Source organism: Oxyura jamaicensis, chromosome 21 (genome assembly GCF_011077185.1).
Source record: "Oxyura jamaicensis isolate SHBP4307 breed ruddy duck chromosome 21, BPBGC_Ojam_1.0, whole genome shotgun sequence".
NCBI classification, from domain to species: Eukaryota; Metazoa; Chordata; class Aves; order Anseriformes; family Anatidae; genus Oxyura; species Oxyura jamaicensis.
The window spans coordinates 3,477,706-3,496,637 of record NC_048913.1 but is presented as its reverse complement, the minus strand read 5'-3'; the positions used below and the strand labels follow the sequence as shown (position 1 = coordinate 3,496,637).

The following is an 18,932-nucleotide window of genomic DNA, read 5'->3' as shown; positions in this document are numbered from 1 at the left end:
AGCCTGTAACTGCGACCCGGTGGGCTCGGTGCGCGACGACTGCGAGCAGATGACCGGGCTGTGCTCCTGCAAGACGGGAATCACCGGCATGAAGTGCAACCAGTGCCCCAACGGCAGCAAGCTGGGCATCACCGGCTGCGAGAAAGGTGCGGGAGCCGCGGGCCAGAGGGGCACGTGGGGACGGAGGTGCTGCTCTGCCGAGTCCCTGGGTGGGGGGCGAGGGGGTTGGATCCAGCATAGCCTCTTCCCTTTAATTCTTAGGTTGTTTTAAGATGGGCGCACGGTTTTTATCATCTTTTCCCCCTCCTCTCCCTACCCCAGACCCATCGGCCCCAAAATCCTGCGAGGAAATGAGCTGCGAGTTCGGCGCCTCCTGCGTGGAGGTGAACGGCTTTGCGCACTGCGAGTGCCCGTCCCCGCTCTGCTCTGAGGCCAACATGACCAAGGTTGGGGGCATCGCCGAGGGGCTCAGCTGGGCTGCGGGCGCAGGGACGCGTGGCTGGGTTGGTGGTGCCAGGCTCGGGGCTCCGAGGTCTCCCCCTGCCCACCGGGAGCGGGCACTGCCCTCGCCGCATGGTTTGGGGACGTGCCAGTCGGGGGTGTCCCCGGCACTGGACATCGGTGACACCTCTGAGCTGCTCTGCTCCAGGGAATTCGGGGACCAGGTTTATTTTGCCCGGGGTTTAGCAGAGGGCAGACGCAGCTCACGCCTTGCTCCATTACCCTGCTAGGTGTGTGGCTCCGATGGTGTCACCTACGGGGACCAGTGCCAACTGCAGACCATCGCGTGCCGGCAGGGGCAGCTCATCACGGTGAAGCACACGGGGCAGTGCCACGGTGAGTCCCCGCTGTCCCCAGCACCGGGACAGGGCCACCTCCGTGCCCTGAGGCTGCTCCCAGCCCCGGCGCTGCCTCCTCCTGCGCTGCCCCTGCTTTGCACCGTGCATCCCAGCGTCACGGACAGCATTTCCCAAACCTGCCCTTCCTCACCTCGTTCTCTCGCTGCTCCTCGCAGAGTCCATCACCCACACGAGCCACTCGGCGCCTCCCACGCCTCTGCCCACCCTGCCCTTGGACAAACTCATCCTTCCTCCGCCGCTGCAGCTGAGCACCCGGGCTCCAGAGCCCACCGAGCTGGCCAGCAGCCCCCCGCTGACGGAAGAAGCCAAGCCCACCCCGAGAGCTCACCCTACGGCGAGGCGCATCACCACGGCCAGGCCGGCCACCACGCCCTGGATGACCCACGGGGCGGCGAAGACCACCGTCCGCCCTCTGGCCACTTCTCCGGTGGTCCTGGCCACCACCCAGCCCGCCTACGTGGAATCGGGCAGCGCCGAGGGCAGCGGGGACCAGGAGATGGGCACCAGCGGAGACCAGGAGGCCAGCGGGGCCGGCTCGGCCGGTGAGCGGCCGCTTCGGGGCTCGGGAGCTCAGCATCCCCATGGTCTAACGGATTTGAGGTCCTTACGGTTCTCCTTCATGCCCTGCAGGGGAAGAGGAGGTGGAAGAAAGCCAGGTAACCCCCACGCCAGCCATCGAGAGGGCAACGTGCTACAACACCCCGCTCGGGTGCTGCTCCGACGGCAAGACGGCCGCCGCCGACGCAGAGGGGAGCAACTGCCCGGGTGAGTCGGTGCTCGGGGCCGGGCGCCCTTTGTGGGGCTCGGAGTCGGGCTGAGCTCTTCCAGGTCCCGAGCTGGTGCCGGCGGGGTTGTCCACGTGGATGTGCTGGAGCCGTGGTGGCCAGCGGGCGTTGTGTCCCCCGCCACGGTCCCCAGCGGCCAGCCTCGTGTGCGCTCGGTGGTTTTCTTCGTTTAGGTGACCTGTTTCTCCCTCCAATATCACAGCCTTCAAACTTTCACCATTTTTTTAAAATTTTTTTTGGCACATTCCTGGCGCGCAGGGGGATGAGGGAATTGGTTGGATTCCCTTTTTACCTGGTGTGGTGGCTGCGGAGGGAGCTGGGCATAGCAGGACCAGCCCAGCGCCAGGACAGGAGGGAGAGAGCCGCTGGGGTGCTGGTGACTGGTGCTGGGCTCCCCGCGGGCGTGCGCTGCTGTTCCACGGTGTCCGCGGCAAGGAGACACAGAGACACCTGTGCTCCTATGGAGTATTGGCCCCCACGTGCACACGTTCACCCTAAAAATGCTGCGCTGGGGCAATTCCCCAGGCGTCTCCTCTTTGAGGTCCTCCTACCTGGCCCTCTACCCTTGGGCGTCCCCTTTTCCTTTGGACCCCGCAATAAAAGGAGCTCTGAACCTCTTTATCCACTTACCCCCAGCAGGGATCTCCTTGAGGCAGCTCCGACAGCTTCCCAGGAAGGCACCCACAACCTCGGGGAGGTTTTTTAGGTTTCTCCAGGCTGGCCGCAGCCTGCTGGCGGGCTCTCCCCGTGCCTCTCCCGGCCCAGAGCCCGCGTTTCGCCCCGCCGTGCCCCGCGTTGCATGCGCGCGTCCGCTCCCGCCGCGATGCCCTGTGTGCTGCTCTGGCTAACGTCTTTCTCTTGTTACTCAGCCGGTGCAGGGGGGCTGCTGCTCTCTCCGGGCCGGAGCTCAGAGGAAACCGTATGGTAAAAGCTGCCATCTCCAGCCTGGTCTTTGCCATCCGCTCCAGCACCCTCTGATACTAATCCTCCATGGCGCTCTCCCAGACCCATCCAGACTAACCCCGACTCTGGCACTACCCGCACACTGCCATCCCCCGTGCCTCCCCCTTCCTCCCCCCCCCAGGGACTCGAAACGCTCCTCGCGGCTCTCAGCCCCACGCCTGCCCCCTCCCCGCGAGCCGGCTAAAGGGCTTTGTCTTGTCTGCCCTCCCTCCCCCTAGCTACCAAGGTCTTCCAAGGAGTGCTCATCTTGGAGGAGGTGGAAGGCCAGGAGCTCTTCTACACCCCCGAGATGGCTGACCCCAAGTCGGAGCTCTTCGGGGAGACGGCCAGGAGCATCGAGAGCGCGGTGAGTCCTGGTCGGAAGGCTGCCGAGGGCCCTTCTGGGCTTGGCAAGAGAAAAGAGGACCCCGCAATTCGGGGCAGCCACCCCACAGAGGCAGGGGCCAGGCGCTGCGCCCTGGGTGCGCCAGCATCACCCCCGCTGCCCCGCGTCCCCCGCTTCACCTTTCCGTGCTCAGTGACTTCTTCGTTGCTTTCCATCACACGACAGCACGGAGACCCGTTTGCAGAAGGCTCCTTGGAGGAGCACCACCCCGTGTTCTTTTGTTGTATATTTTTTATTTTTAGTTGAATTTAGCCTGCAGGGGCTGGGGGCGAGCACGGCTCCTCTCCGGGGTGTGCGCTGTCGTGGGGTGGGCGCTTAGAGCGTAAGGAGCTGGCACACAGCCCGGTCGTGCCCAGCAGGTACCCTCGGTGAATTTTATTGTTAGCCTGCGTGCGTTATAGGCTCTTCCACGTGCCGTGTTGGTGGTTGCATCCTTCTCCACGTGCTGGGTCCCAACTGCTCCTTTTTCACCTTGATCTTGGTGGTGGGGCCGTCCGAAAAGAGGTTCTGCCTAACACCCTGGATTTTCCAAAGCTGTAACTCCGCGAAAAGCCTGGAGACAAATACACGTCCCACGTCCCTTTGCCCTTCTGGTTCAGCTACACAGCTTGGGATTAAAAAAAAATCCAGTCTCCCACCTTCAAAGATCAGGGCCCCGCGTCGCCAGCTCCTGGAGCAGGGGGGCTGGGAGCTCTGTGTGTGTCTGGGCACGCCGAGGAAGCCCCGGGTGGGGTAACAACATCACAGTGTAGCTTGCAGCGTGGTTCAGTGAATAATCAGCATCTCTGCGAGGAGATTGACATTTTTAGAGCTGCTTCCACGCTGCACTGGAAGCTGGCAGGTCCCCGGTGCGCCCATATAGGCAGGTGTGCGCCTGGCACGTGGACCATATGGTTCGTTCAGTTCTCTGTCACAAAATCACTATTTCCCAACACAATGATGCCTTTTATCCGAGGACCCAAACCCGCTCACGAAAGGCTTCGTGCCCTGGTTCATCCCTTTCCCCTCCGAGGCCAGGGGAAGGCGGTGGTGGCCTCCAGCTGCGAGGGGTGCCGGTGCCATCCCAAAGTTCTCCTTGCAATGGTTTTAATGCAAGCCCAGCTGGGCAGAAACCAAGAAGACCTGCTGAGACCCAAAATCTTGTGCTGAAGGAACCGAAGGCCATGCCCTGGGTCTCCCCAGCGATCAGTTTGTCTCTCCTCCCCTCCGTCAGCTGGATGAGCTGTTCCGCAGCTCCGACGTCAAGAAGGATTTCAAGAGCATCCGCGTGCGGGACCTGGGGCAGAGCAGCGCTGTCCGTGTCATCGTGGAGTCCCACTTTGACCCAGGTAAGACCCTTCCCGACGATGATTCCCCATCAGCCTGGGGACGGGGCATCGCTCCTAGCACCAGAAACCAGCACGAGCACCAAAAAGCCCCATAAAAATTACCCAGGGGTGTGCCTTCTGTCCAGCAAAACCAAGAGGTGCTGGGAGGAGCTGTGCCTGCAAGGCTGGAAGCATTTTTTTAGGGCACATCGCAGGGAGGTCGGGAAGGGAAAGCTGCTGCCTGGGCTCGCATCCTCACGCTCGTCTCCCTCTTTTCTCCTCCTGGCCGTGAGCAGCCACTTCCTACACGGCAGCGGACATCCAGGCGGCCCTGCTGAAGCAGATCCGAGCTTCCAAGAAGAAAACCATCCTGGTGAAGAGGCCCCAGCAGGAGCACGTCAAATTCATGGACTTTGGTGAGCCCCCAGCCCGTGGCGTAGGCACCGTGGGGACCCCTCTGGGCAGAGCCCAGCCTCACTGCGGGGTCTGGAGAGGGCAGGACGGGGGCCCCCCCTCCTTCGGTGCACACCACAGCCGGCAGAGCCTCCAGCCAGCCTCCCCTCTGCCTCCTCACCCCAAAGCCGACCTCCTTCCCCCCCTCTGGATCACCTTGCAAAGCCCCAACCCCTCCCTGCTCTTTGCTGCCTTCCAGACTGGATCCCCAGGCTCTTCACCACCACCGTCACCACCACCACGGCCACCACCATGGCCCCGGCCACCACCCGCCGCTACACCACGGCCTCCGCGGCCACCACGGCCCACGGCTTGCGCCAGGACATGGCAGCTCGAGCCAGCACCAAGCTGCCCGGCCCCTTGAGCACCCGGAGACCCAGCTCCACGCTGCCCGCCTCCCCCCGCCGCAAGCCCTCCGGCACCAAGAAGCCGCCGCGCCCCTGCGACTCCCACCCCTGCCTGCACGGGGGCACCTGCGAGGACGACGGGCAGGACTTCACCTGCAGCTGCCCGGCGGGCAAAGGGGGGGCCGTCTGCGAGAAACGTAGGTGAAAAGTAGGAGAAACGGGCAACGGCATCCTTTTATTTTCCGGCAGAGCAGCGGGTGCGTGGCTGTGGGATGGCGAGGGACTGAAGTGGGGACAGCGAGGTCCCCCCAGAAAAGCAGGGAAGGGATTTTTTTAAGGCTTTTTGCTCCAAAATTTGGGCTTCTAGGATGCAGAGAGGATACAGATGGGAAAGTACAGCCTGTTTTCTGGCACGCTCTCCCCAGGCATTCTGGGGCTGGTGCAGGGATGCTGCTCCAGCCTGCGCTGGCTGCTTGGGCATGGAGAGATGCGGGGCACCATCAAACCCAGCCTGTAACAAGTACTGGTGCTGCAGGGGTCACTTGAACCAGCATTACCCCTGCCCCAAGCAGGCTGTGCAAGCCGTAAGAGGCAAGGTTTTAAGGGGAGAAGGTGCCAGCAGCAATTTCTCGCTGGCTGTGCCGTCGCACTGCGCTGAGCACGGGGATGCTGAGCTCACTCCAGTCCTGTTCGTTTTAACGGGGCTCGTCCTTCCAGATCCCTCTGAAAATCTCAGCTGCGATAAATGAAAGCCCAGGGTGCTGAGCGTAAATCTGCCACGCGGGGTCCTGGGCGGGCGGATAGAAGTGGCTGGGGAGCAGGGAAGGGAGCCGCAAGGAGCGGCGGTGTGGAGCACGGGGACCCGGGGTGCATGGAGCTGGCCGGGGGGCCACCCCTGAAATACGGAGGAGGCAGTCCCATGAAGCCTGGGGGTGATCTTTTGGGGGCTTGCCATCACCAGAGGTGTTGGGGGCCACCAGTCCCGGTGTCTGGGAGGCTTTTATCCCCTCTCCATCCTCATTTCCATCCTCGGCTTCACCCCCTTTTCCTTTCCCCCCCCCCCGGCAGCGATCCGGTACTTCATCCCCAGCTTTGGCGGCAAGTCCTACCTGGCCTTCAAGACGATGAAGGCGTACCACACCGTGCGCATCGCCGTCGAGTTCAGGACCGTGGAGCTCAGCGGGCTGCTGCTCTACAACGGGCAGAGCCGCGGCAAGGACTTCATCTCCCTGGCGCTGGTCGGCGGCTTCGTGGAGCTCCGGTGCGTGCCCTCGTCCCCCGTCCCGGTGGCGCAGGCTGCCAGGTTAAGGGGCGGTAGCATTGAATGGTCAAGAGGATGAATGTTTTCTTTTTTTCCCGGTGTATTAGGAGTATTTAAGGGGATTCGTTGCCTTCCGGCGCTTTTCAAGGGAATTAATTTGCTTGTTTCGGTTCGAATTTTGAAAAGCTGAGAGGCGTGGGAGGGTGATTTCTGGGCAAGCGAGAGCTCTTTTTTGTGGCACCCTTCTGGCACCGGGAGAAGAAATTCAGGGGAAAAAAAAAAAAAAAAAAAAAAAAGGAGAAAAGCCCCAGGAATCTGAGCTGAAATTACATTTCCAGTTCCCAAAAGGCACGGATTCGAGGTGAGGTGAGATAGAAGGAAGAGCTCTGGAGACCCCAAAATCCACACAGGATTTTGGGCAGGTGGAGAGGATGCTGCATGCTCCCAGCATTTCCAGGCTGTGCCCACGAGCTTCCCCGTCCTCCCCTCCAGGTTTAACACCGGCTCCGGCACCGGCGTGGTGACCAGCAGGGTCCGCGTGGAGCCCGGCAAGTGGCACCAGCTGGTGGTGAACCGCAACCGGCGCAGCGGCGTGCTGGCCGTGGACGGCGAGCCCCACGTCGGCGGGGAGAGCCCGCCCGGCACCGACGGCCTCAACCTCGACACCGACCTCTTCGTCGGGGGAGCGCCCGAGGACCAAATGGCCACGTGAGCAGGGGGAACGCTGCGGGGTGGGGGGGATCCCTGGGGGGAGAGCATCCCTTGTGGGGTGCAGCATCCCTTGTGAGGTGCGGTATCCATGGTGTGGGGTGCAGTATCCTGATGGGGTGCAGCATCCCTGGTGTGGGGTGCATCACCCCTGGAGGGGTGCAGCATCCTGATGGGGTGCAGCATCCTTGGTGGGGATCAGTGTCCCCCAAGAGTCATTTCTCCGATTTATTCCCCCGAAAGCACCACCCAAGTGCATGTGGGGTCCCCCCGTATTTCCCCCCCAAGCCCCCCAGCCCACCGTGCGCCCTCTCCCCCTCAGGGTGGCGGAGCGCACGGCGGCTACGAGCGGCCTGAAGGGCTGCGTCCGCCTCCTGGACGTGAACAACCAGCTGTACGACCTGCGGGAGAAAGGCAGCGACGTGCTCTACGGCAGCGGGGTGGGCGAGTGCGGCAACGACCCCTGCCACCCCAACCCCTGCCACCACGGCGGCATCTGCCACGTCAAGGAGGCCGAGATGTTCCACTGCGAGTGTCTGCACACCTACACCGGTACGGGGAGGGAGGGAGGGGGATTGCTGGGGGGTCCTGGTGCTGCGGGGTGGTCCCGAGGGGTCCCAGAGGTTTTGGGGTCACGGGGAGCAGCAGTGGGAGGAGGAGGACGCGGCGAAGTGTTGGCAGTGATTCCCAGAAGTGTAGCATGAAGTCATGTCCAACGGAGATGGAATCAGTTTTGGGCACAGAGTGCACGAGACAAGGGTGCATCTTATGGGGTCTGTCCCCAAAAATTCCCCCTGTATTTTAAGGCAGTGCACTGTGGCATGGGCCATTCAGCTGTCCTTTTGCGGGGTCCACTGCGGGGGGCTGCTGGGGCTGTGCGAACCCAACCTGGGATGGCACAAAAAGTTTGGCAGGGCCACCAGGAGACCTCCCGTCCTGCGCGCACCCCGGCATTCGGGGTGTCTCTGCCCATATCGTGCCCGCCGGCCGTTCGGGGTGCCGACGTGACCCCTTGTGCCGCAGGTCCCACGTGTGCCGACGAGCAGAACCCGTGCGAGCCGTCGCCGTGCCACGTCTCCGCCACCTGCCTGGTGCTGCCGGAGGGGGGATCCATGTGCGCCTGTCCCATGGGGCGCGAAGGGGACTTCTGCGAGCGAGGTGGGCCGGGAACGGCGGGGCGGCGGGGCTGGGGCCCTGATTTCCCAAAGCCGGGAGCCTTTGCTCGCTGGCTGGGGCTGCTCTGCCTCCTCTTCCTCACCGCTCCCTCGCTTGCGCCCAGTGACGGAGCAGGACCTCACCATGCCCTTCCTCCCGGAGTTCAACGGCTTCTCCTACCTGGAGCTGAGCGGGCTGCAGAGCTTCGTTCCCGACCTGCAGTAAGTGCTCGCCCACGTGTCTCTGGCGATGAAACCATCGGGGTTTTGTCCGCAGGACCCCAGATCGCCAGAATTGCTGTGCCGAGGTGTGGTGGGCTGGAGGAGCCGGCACTGCTGGCTGCCATCCTGAAGGTGGCAGAGGCACCTCCTGCACGGCAGGTCCTCCCGCGGGCTGGGACGGGCGGCAGACGCCTTTGGGGTGGAGGAAAGGAGCGCGCGGGCAGCTGGTTCGGAGGGTATCCGTCATCCTTCTGCCCCCAGGGACAAAATGTCCATGGAAGTGGTGTTCCTGGCCAAGAGCCCCAGCGGCATGATCTTCTACAACGGGCAGAAGACCGACGGCAAGGGGGACTTTGTGTCCCTGGCCTTACACGACGGCTACCTGGAGTACAGATACGACCTGGGCAAAGGGGCGGCCGTGCTCAGGTAGGGGGGGCTGCGGGCAGCAGGCAGGGGAAGGGGCACTGGGGGCTTCCCGTGGCCAGCACTGGCCCCAGGGGCCGAGCCCATCCCTGTGAGGGTGTGATCCGGTGTTGGCTCCCGGCAGGGCTCTCACCCACGTTTTCTCCTCCCTTCTCCCCGCCAGGAGCAAGGAGCCAGTTCCCCTCAACACCTGGATTAGCGTTTTGTTGGAGAGGAATGGGCGCAAGGGGGTGATGAGGATCAACAGCGGCGAGAGGGTGATGGGAGAGTCACCGGTACGTCCACGGGGCGGGGGGAGACGGTCGGAGCTCTCCGGGCTTCTTACCCAGCTCTGAAATGAGCTGGGAAGTGCTCGGAGCCGTGGGCTTTTATCCCCGGAGAAGGGTGGAGGAGGAGTGCGTGGAGGGGGAGCTGGGGACCTGGGAGAGGAGGAGGATGCTGCGGGACAGCAGCCGTGCGCCTTGCCAGCGCCTCGTCCCTCCTTGTCCCTCCACCATGCAGAGCTTTGCAGGGGACACGGCTGCTCCAGCTCTCAAAGTCCCTTTTTGTGACTCTTGGAGCCCTTTTTCATGACTCTCAGAGCCCCTTTTTGCGACTCTCAGAGCCCCTTTGCGCGCACGCAGGAAGAAGTCACCGAGCAGTGAAAGCCCGACCACTCTCCTGCTGCCGAATCCCTCCTTCCCCGCTCTGTTCCCAAACCAGCAGCTTGCCTCTGACCTCTCGCCGTGCTCCTGTCCGTGCACAAGCCGTGGCTCTGGGGATCCCAGCCCCGGCCACCCGCTGCCCCCTGCAGCCCCCTGCCCCCCGCCGGCGGCAGCCCTGCATGTTACGACGTTACCCACTGACCTCCCGTTTCTCTTTCTCTTTCTCTCTCCCTCTGATTTGTATTTTTCCCTCCCCTGCTGTCTGGATCCCAGAAATCCCGTAAGGTACAGATAAGTATCACCCGCCACCTCCATCCCATCTGCCATCGGCACGTCGCTCTCTTTCTGTCCTCCATCCAGACCCCTTCCCCTGCTCCCTTCCCCTCGGACCGAGCAGCTGTAGGACCCCCGTAGCTTAGAGACACTTGTTCCCTCTCCCTCCCTCCATCTCCAGCCAGTCGTTGCATTTCGTTGTTGTTATTTTGGAAGCATTTCAATTAATCCGGTCATGTTCCTCGCGTTAACTCCACGAAGCATTAGCTAGCGACTCACGTAACCGCATCCCCGGAGCCCTTCGGGGGGCAAAGGAGGGGACGCGGCTCCTGCTGTGGGGCTGCCAAGGTCTCTGTCCCCAAATCTCGGGGTCTCTGTCCCCAAATCTCGGGGTCTCTGTCCCCAAATCCAGGGGGATCTCTGTCTCCAAATCTGGGGGTCTCCATCCCCAAATCCCAGCTGTTTGCTGCAGGGGACCTGCGGCACGTGGGTGAATCCCAGCTGGATCCCTTTGCTACGAGTTTGGGTTCAAGCAGCAGCCCCGGTGAGACAGGAGCAATATTTCTTCGCCTGTCGCACAAATCCCGAGACCTCCACGCCCGAGAGCATCCGAGCATCATCTCCCCAAATTAAATTCGCAGGAAAATCCTTCCCTGGCTCTCCTGCTGCCGGGCGAGACCTGCAGCTGGAGGTTTTCTGGAGCTCCTCAGCCCCTTTCAACCTCCTCTGGTGCCAGATGTGCGGCGCTCGCCCGCTCTCCATGGTCCGTGGTGGCCCTTTGGTGGCCCACGGCTACCGGTGGCCAGCTGGGACGGGCCAGGGGCTGCACCTGCGAGCCCAGGGGCTTGGAGGTGGCTGTGCTGCCCCGGCCAGATGTGCCCGGGGATGCACCCTGAAGGGTGGAGGCTGGTCCCGTAGCGAGGCCTCACGTCTCCCATCTCGCCGTGTCTCCTCGCCAGGTGCCCCACACCTTCCTGAACCTGAAGGAGCCGTTCTACGTGGGGGGAGCCCCCGATTTCAGCAAGCTGGCTCGAGCGGCCGCCATCTCCTCGGGCTTCAGCGGAGCCGTGCAGAGGGTAGGGCCCCGCCGGGCAGCTTGGAGAGGGTGTCTGGGTGCTGGGGGTGCCGTCCACACGGGGGGATTTGCACGTCCCAGGGAGCACGTCGGGCTGGGAACGGCAGGAGGAGAGGCAGGGACGTGCCGTGGGGACGCGGGGGGCGAGGGCTGACCCTGTGCTTCCCCCTTGGCAGATCTCCATCAAGGGGGTGCCCGTGCTGAAGGAGCCCAACATCCGCAGCGCCATGGAGATCTCCCCCTTCCGAGCCCACCCCTGCACCCAGAAGCCCAACCCCTGCCAGAACGGGGGCAGCTGCAGCCCCCGGCTGGAGACCTACGAGTGTGCCTGCCAGAGGGGCTTTTCCGGGGCTCACTGCGAGAAAGGTGAGGCCGGAGGGGCTGGGACCCCCACAGTGACCCCAGGGCTGCAGCGTGCTCCTGGGGGGTGCTGGTGGCGGCAGGATGCTAACCCCAGCCCCTGCTCCGTGCTCAGAGATTTGTGTTACGCAGGAGCGATGGCTCGTGGCCTCAGGGGTCCCTTTTCCCTTCCCTCCCCGAGTCGTGCCCGCCACCAAGCCCCCAGGTTCCTCCCCGATTTCAGCCAGGAAGCCACCGAAGCTGTGGTTTCAGGTCGGCCGGCTGCAAAAACAGGAACCTGCTCCGAGCTCGCCGGCTCTAAAGCCCCAGGAAAACTTCTCCAGGGGCTGGCTCGGTGCCGACATGTCCCCGGGGATGGCAGCTCTGTGCCTGCCCGGGATAAAGGGGGGTTTTCCTGGCCTGGCCATGCCCTGTTGCCTGATGGCTCTGTTATTTTCCCCCCTCCAGTGATCATCGAGAAGGCAGCTGGAGACGCCGAGGCCATCGCTTTTGACGGCAGGACGTACATGGAGTACCACAACGCCGTGACCAAGAGGTAACGCTGAGCCGAGCCGCGGCCAGGAGGAGGAGTCGGGGTTTGGGCAGGGCTGAAGGATGCCCAAAAGCAGTGCCCAAAGGGGGGGGCGAGCCAAACCATGGCTGGGACCCCCCAGTTCCAGCCGGTAAAAAGCTGCCCCGATGGCAGAGCAGCACCTGGCCAAAGTCAGGTCTGGGTGCTCTGCCTCTTTTTGGGGGGCACGGCTTGGTTTGGGGTGGGACGAGGCTGGACGTGGTGATGCCCAGCCCCACGGTGCTGAGCAGGGGGGGCTGCGCTCCCTCTCTCGCCCCCTGTGACTCTCCCCGCTCCGGCGCCGTGCCCGAGGGCAGTGTCTGCGTCCCGTCTGTCGCTCTGTCTGTCTGTCTGTCTCTTCTCAGTGTCCCTGTCTCTTTCATTTCCAAGCCACCTGACCAATGAGATCCCCGCGTAAGTACAGCCCGCGCCCCCCCCAGACACCCCCCACCAGCACCCTGACCCCAGCCCACCCGTGGGGGCAGGCGTGGGGGCACTCGCCGGGGGCTGCCGTGGGTGGGATCCCCGCTTCGGGGCAAGGACCTCGCAGCTCTGCTGGCTCTCAGGGGGCTGCAGGAGCGGTGTGATGCCCCTTTGCTGCGGGGAGATGTTGTCCCAGCTGCAGCTCAGCCTTCAGACGGGTGAGCAAGGAGGAGGAAAGGGCTCAGGGCGAACCTCTCCCATCAGCAGCAAAGCGTTGGCGAGGGAAATGAGCGGGGCTAGTCCTGCCTTGGCTTCCCAGCATGAGTTTTGATTATTATCGATATTATATGTTATTATAAAATTGATGCATCCAGCCTGGCCTTGCCGGGAAAGCCTTCCTGAGTCCTCGGACGTGTGCTCCATGCCACCCCTCGCGATGTGCAGCACAGCACAGGGAGCAGCCGGAGGGCTCGGGCAGGCAGACGAGGGGTTAGAGGGGCAGCACCGAGGAGCCGCGAGCCTGCAGCCCAGCAGAAAGCTGCTGCCTTTTGCATCCTGCCCCTGGTGGGGAAGGTGGCCCTTCCCAGCCCCTCCCCACCTGAGCCAGCCTGTGCCCATTTCGGCCGTGCATGCCCCGTCCTGCAAAGGGGAGCTCAGCGCTCCTCCCCGGGTCCCTCAGCCGGGATTTTGGCAGCTGGGGCCCTGAAGGGCTCCTTGGGCTGCCCATAAAAAGTTATCCCTTCTTCCCGGGGACAGCCAGCGGGAGTGCCCGGGGCAGGATTAATGCTCCAGTTGCTCCCCGGGGCGCTGCCGGCCGCGACATGCCCGTACATTTTGTCTCGAACGCACATTTTTATCCCCACGGATGGCTGGAGCTGGCTGCGGCGCTGGAGCCCCAAACGCCCGCAGGCAGTGCCAGCAGCACAGCTGTGGCTCTGGGTTTCCCCTTCTCCACGCACTGACTCAGAGCAGCCTTACGTGACCGTTCCCATCCCAAAGAGCCAGCCGGGGGCCGCACAGGACCAAGGGGTCCCTTCCCCAGCACCACTTTTCCCATCCCCTGCCCCATCCCTGGCCGCGCACCCCGGCGGCGCAGCGCGGGCGAGCTGGGCGACCCAGGGGGGCATTTGCTTGGTGACATGATGGTGACATGCTAGTGCCCTCCCCGGCTAAAGCAGCGACTTGCAAACCCCCCCCGGCTGGCTTAAAGCTCAGCCCCGAGGACCACGGGGGTCCGGGCTCCCTGCTGGTCGGTGCTGGGTGGGAGGCAGGGTTCCCCCGCGCCGCCCTGCGCTTATGGCACGCTCCCCTTTCTTCCCGCATCTTAAGTCCCGACGAGGACTACCCCGGCGAGCCCAGGTGAGTCCGTGCCAGGCTTCCAGCTCGTTCGCCGTGCTCTGCTGTCACCCTGCGTGTCTGTGTGTCCGTGCGTGCTCCATGTGTCCCTGCTCCGGGCTTTTTATCCCTAAGGGATCCGGCTCCGAACACGATGAGGGTGAACACAGAGGAGCTCCTCCAGCAGGGGAGCAGCAGCTCCCTCTCTGCCCCTTGCTCCTGGGGGGTGTAGGAAGGCAAAAATGGGTGAGGGGGAGGCTGGGGCACGCGGTGCCCTTGTCCAGCAGTGTCCCTTGGGAATAAAAAGCTGCCCGTGTTGCCTGTGTTGTCCTGTCCGTGTGCACGTGTCGGCAGCGTGGGGGAGCAGCCCCCGAGGGCGGATGGTGACTCCGTGTGGCTGGTGGCCAAAAGCCTTTTTTTGGCCCGTTCCAGAAGGGACTGAGCAAAGATGGGGAGGCCAGCGTGGGGGAAATCCTGTCCTTCATTCCTCCCTTGGAGAGAGGTGCTGTGTCCAGGAGGGAGAAGGTTTTGCTGCCTCTGGACACTCTCCATCCCCTTGGGTTCCCGTTGGGTTTTGGTCAAGCCAGCCTGGGGTGCCGCAGCTTGCAGGGCTCGGTGCCTCCATGGAGGGCAAAATGGGGGCAGTAGCCCCAGTCGGTGACTTGGGAGATTCAGTTTGGATTTTTGGGGGAAAATAAAATCATCCTCAAGGGAACTGGGCAGCTCCTGCCCTGGTCTCTGCATCCCTGGTGCCTCCAGGCTCAGGAGGGCAGAGCCCAGGTGCCCCCACCTGTCTCTGGCACCAATTTTACGGGTGGGAGCTAGGTTGGGGACATCCAGGGGACCCTCTCTTAGACCCCCCAGGCTCACGCTTTTGCAGCCGTGTTTTAACCCTTCTCCCTGTCCTCCCACCTCCTGGCGCAGCGAGAAGGCCCTGCAGTCCAACCGCTTCGAGCTGAGCATCAAAACGGAGGCCACGCAGGGCCTGATCCTGTGGAGCGGGAAGGGGCTGGAGCGCTCTGACTACATCGCCCTCGCCATCGTCGACGGCTTCGTGCAGATGACCTACGACCTGGGCTCCAAGCCCGTCGTCCTACGCTCCACGGTCCCCGTCAACACCAGCCGCTGGGTTCACATCAAAGCCTCCAGGTGGGAAGGGTGGCAGGGCCACCGCGGGTGGCTCCGGGACGGGCCAGCGGTGACTTAGGGTCAAGAGCCTGCGTCACGGCTTTGGCCCCGCTCCCGGGGGTCCTCGGGGGTCACTGCTGTCCTGGGATAAGAATAGAGGAGAGGCATGTGGGCAATGGGGCGCGTGCTGCGACACGCCTGCCCGAAATTCTGGGCAGTGCCAACGGGACGGGCTCGGGGAGGCGCGGAGGGTTCGTGCCTTCTCTTTGGGTTGGCGGAGGATCCGGCACGCTGCTCGGCCCCGCGCTCGGGTGGCATGGGGAGTGGTGGCTGGCTGGCGTGGCTGGCGTGCCGGGGATTTCTGCCCCTGGGGAGTGGATTTCTGCCCCTCGGGGGGGGGATTTCTGCCCCTTGGGGGGGATTCAGGGGGGGATTTGGGGGTGTGTGGTATGGCCGGGGTGCACCAGAGCATTCAGTTGGGGTGCAGCAGCCCACGGAGATTTGCTCCAGGCTGCTGGTGGATCTTGCAGAAAGCCCACGGGTATTTTATTTTCTAGTGGTAATTTTTTTCCTCTGGGGTAGTTAATCTCTGTCTCTCCTTCCCTCCCCTCTGGAGCAGGGTGCAGAGAGAAGGTTCCCTGCAAGTCGGCAACGAAGCCCCCATCGCTGGCTCCTCTCCGCTCGGCGCCACGCAGCTGGACACGGACGGGGCCCTGTGGCTGGGTACGTGGGGGGCACGCAGGGGGAGCCCTCCTGGCTGGGGTTTGAGGCTCCCCAGCTTGTTCCAATGGGATCCCTGCCCCCCCGGGTGGCTTTGCCACGTTTGAATTTCCAGAAGCATCTCTTCTCCTGGTCTAAATTTGGAGCTTCAGGTCTAACGTGGCTTACAGAGCATCTGTACCCAAAAACGCAGTAGGCAGCATCCCAGATGCTATTCCCGGTGCTGAAACCAGCCTAGAAGTGACGGGGAAAGCAATTTTTTTCCATGAGAAGCTTTGGCTTGGCTTCCCCACGGGCTCTACCAGAAGGCTTTGTGTTTGATCAGCCTCAACGTGAAGTATTTTGGGGTGAACCTACCTAAAAACGCACGTTACCATTTTAAGCGTCTTTAGGAAACCTGCGCGTGTTGGGTGGAACTGGCATTCACCTGGTAACAATAATGATAATAATGATAAGGATAATGATAATAACGATGATGATGATAATAATAATATAGAATGTAATAATTCTGGCCGGTTTTTTGAGACTGGTTCCCAGGTGCGTGCTGCTGGCTGGGCAGGGTGCTGGGGCGCGGCGGCGTGCCCGCTTTCCTCGCACCCCCAGCTCTGCTTTCTCTCTCTCGCAGGGGGGATGGAGAAGCTCAGCGTGGCCCACAAGCTGCCCAAGGCTTACAGCACCGGCTTTGTTGGCTGTATACGGGACGTGGTTGTCGACCGCCAGGAACTGCATCTGGTGGAGGACGCTTTAAACAACCCCACGATATTACACTGCTCAGCCAAATAGACCCCCAGGGACCCTTCCTTCTCCTTCCCTCCCTCCTGCCTATTGCTGTAATTATTTTCTATTTTTGTAAACTTATTGCTTTTTATATTTTTGGGGGGGAGGGGAGGGAAAAGGGGGGGGAGGAAACACCTTTTTTTTTTTTTGGGTTATTTGTTCGGTTGCAGTCTCTCCAGGTCGGTCAGACTCTAAGCAAGCAGCAGCAACAAAGAACAAACCTTGAACCAAGTCTCCAAGAAGTGACAGAAGAACTTCCCCATTGCACCCGCATTGTAAATCTCATCCATACTTGAAGCTTCTTCTTTTTTATTTTTTTTTGCCCCTCCTTACTTGCGTTCTTGGGTCGTTGTTCACGCCGCGGAGGGGTAAAGGATGCTGGTGCTGGCAAGCCCTTGGTGGCTTGGCCGCTTGCCTTTCTCAGGCCTGGCCCCAAAGCCCCTTTTTGTGTGCTGGCTGAGCTGGGATGTGGCCGTCGGGTGGGGATGGCCCCGTTGCTCCGGGGCCTGGCTCTGGCGAGCCTTCTCCCAGCCCCGTGTTCGCCCCATCTCCCTCCTCCCCCCTTCCTCTCACTCTAATTTATGTGTGTAAGGATCTCAAGTGCTTTTCTCCTTTATGCTCTGTTCAAATCAGGGATGCCATGCACTGGAAGAGAGACCAAGGTCTGCTCTGAGCAGGCACGAAAGCATTGCTCTTTGGTTGTCTTATGACTGTGTGCTGGACTGAGAAGGGGCTGCGGGAGAAATCTGGGTTTCTCTGTTGGCTCTCCTCCTCCTCCTCTTCCTCTTGGACACGTGCAGAAGCAGCTGTGAAACCTCACTTCCACGCTTTGCCTTTATCCAGCCACGTCCTAACCTCCTGCTTGCCCTGGCTGCTCTTCCCAGAGCTGCCCTGTGCCAAACGCTGCCCTCCCGTGCGCCGCTGAGCGCTTGCAGCACCTCTCCGAGAGCTCCGCGCTCTCCCTGCACCACAAATGGGCTGCGAGGGGATGGGATCAGGTCCCTTTCCACTAAAAAAAAAAAAATCTCTCTCGGACCTGTCCTTCCCTGGCCCCCGTCCTTTTCGCATCTTGACCTGAAGCTTTGGCAACACCCGGTGCTACGTGGGCGCTTCCACGCCGCGACCGAAGCCCCTCTGGATGCCACAGCCCAGCAGCAGCAGCTCCGACGGAAACGGGCACGGCGAGCGGCTGGGCGGGAGAGGGTGGGAGGTTTTAAACTCTTGTCTTCCCCCATGAAAGACCTAAAAGTCCTAAAAGTGACTGCACGGCCAGCATGTGTGCTTGGGTGGATGGATGTTCTGAGTGCCTGTGAGCCTGCACACACGTGGGTGCAAACACCGGGTCTCCTCCGCACGGGAGGAAAGCAAAGGGATGGTGGATATGAAAGAAAAGACCCCCTGCTTTCAGGTTCCTTCTCCGTGGGAAGAAATTCCTGCTGCTGCCTCGCATCGGTGTCCCCTTGCCACCACGATGTCCCCATCCCTGGCATTGCTTTGTGCCCAGCCTCCTTCACGGAGCGCTCAGGATTAGCTGGAAGGACCCTGCCAGCTATTGCATGGCGCTGGGTGTCCTGGGGGTGATGGTTTTGCATTTTTCCCACAAATTCCCAGCTCACCTTCTGGTTTCCCTTCCCTCTCCGAGTGCTGTTTCCAAGCGCTGACCTTTGAGCCGTGAGAAGTCAAATCGCTTTTCTCAGGGCGAGCTCTGAACACGGACGTAATGAAGGGGAACAGCACGGCAGTGAACCACTCAGCCTGCTTTTTCTTTTTATTATTATTATTATTATTTTAATTTAAAGGCTGCCTGGGCTCCGTTTCAGAAGTCAGAACCATTCACCTGCAGGACACGTACAAAAGATGTGCCCAGCACCTCAACCAGCCCCGTTCTGCCGTTCCCTTTTCAGGGGGCAGGGTGATGCTTAGCGAGGCAGGGCTGCTGGTGGTCCTTGCCAGAGTTTCTTCTCTTCCCTCCTTCTTCCCATTTTTTTCCTCCATCGCCTCCACCATCAACCAAAATCCTCAATTTCCTCGATCAATTCCTCTTGAAGTTTTCCTGCCGCCTAAGAAAACAAAACCATAGCAGCACCTGCCCCCATCCCAGAGGAAACCTGGGTGAAATCTGCTTTAAGCTATTGTCATTCCCCTAAAATTGTGTTAAATGTTAGAGAAGGGGTGAGTTAGAGGGGATACCGTGCCCCTGGAGAGGAGAGGACACCCAAATTTGTGTATCTGTGTGTGCGTGTTTGTGGGAATCCCACAATTTAAGTGGCTGCTGTACATAGGCAGTGTGGGTGTATATAGACAGGCCAGGATGGGGGGGGGGGGGGAACATTTTGATCGGGATGTGCAGAAAGCCAGGGGCTGTCTGGGGGTGTCGGATGGGGTGGGAGGACTTGCGAGACCCTCGAGTGGTGTTTGGAGCACGGGGACTGAGCTGGAGATGCGACCGTGCCGGCTGGAGCTGGGGGCGCAGAGGGAGGGGGGCACGCACGGAGGAAGCTGCTGATTTTCCACAATGCCACTGAAATGAAGCCAGGGTCACTGCAAAAAAAAAAGAAAAAAAAGAAAAAAAAATCAAAAACAAAAAAGCCAACACAAACTCTGTCTGCTTTTGCTGGGGCTTGGAAATGCCTTAAAACAGGACGTCGCGTCCTCGTGGTCGAGCATCTTGAACCAAGGTCAGATTCAGCAGTGCTCCCTAGGGGCCATGCACTTAACTTGGGCTTTATTTTTAATAGCATTTATATCATGTATGTACATTAAAAAAAAAAAAAAAAAA

General features: G+C 61.4%; 1 protein-coding gene across 13 annotated transcripts in view; it reads left to right on the top strand.

The window, feature by feature from the left end:
• AGRN (agrin) overlaps positions 1–18,748 on the top strand; it is a 79,430-nt gene extending 60,682 nt beyond the window's left edge. For 4 of the 13 annotated variants that reach the window (XM_035344400.1, XM_035344395.1, XM_035344399.1 and 1 more), the window contains 25 exons: positions 3–146; positions 322–446; positions 732–837; positions 1,016–1,402; positions 1,491–1,625; positions 2,827–2,954; positions 4,207–4,321; positions 4,597–4,716; positions 4,953–5,297; positions 6,169–6,361; positions 6,854–7,069; positions 7,392–7,621; positions 8,093–8,227; positions 8,349–8,445; positions 8,707–8,871; positions 9,032–9,143; positions 9,786–9,797; positions 10,745–10,861; positions 11,037–11,226; positions 11,668–11,755; positions 12,161–12,184; positions 14,453–14,677; positions 15,276–15,379; positions 16,002–16,206; positions 16,787–18,742. In XM_035344400.1, coding sequence (XP_035200291.1) covers positions 3–146; positions 322–446; positions 732–837; positions 1,016–1,402; positions 1,491–1,625; positions 2,827–2,954; positions 4,207–4,321; positions 4,597–4,716; positions 4,953–5,297; positions 6,169–6,361; positions 6,854–7,069; positions 7,392–7,621; positions 8,093–8,227; positions 8,349–8,445; positions 8,707–8,871; positions 9,032–9,143; positions 9,786–9,797; positions 10,745–10,861; positions 11,037–11,226; positions 11,668–11,755; positions 12,161–12,184; positions 14,453–14,677; positions 15,276–15,379; positions 16,002–16,159 — 3,671 coding nt within the window. In that variant the 3' untranslated portion in view covers positions 16,160–16,206; positions 16,787–18,742. Of the gene's footprint in view, positions 1–2; positions 147–321; positions 447–731; positions 838–1,015; positions 1,403–1,490; positions 1,626–2,826; positions 2,955–4,206; positions 4,322–4,596; positions 4,717–4,952; positions 5,298–6,168; positions 6,362–6,853; positions 7,070–7,391; positions 7,622–8,092; positions 8,228–8,348; positions 8,446–8,706; positions 8,872–9,031; positions 9,144–9,785; positions 9,798–10,744; positions 10,862–11,036; positions 11,227–11,667; positions 11,756–12,160; positions 12,185–13,522; positions 14,165–14,452; positions 14,678–15,275; positions 15,380–16,001; positions 16,207–16,786 lie in introns of those variants that run through there. The other 9 variants (XM_035344402.1, XM_035344401.1, XM_035344405.1 and 6 more) reach the window with 7 other exon arrangements.
• Positions 18,749–18,932: the final 184 nt, after the last annotated feature.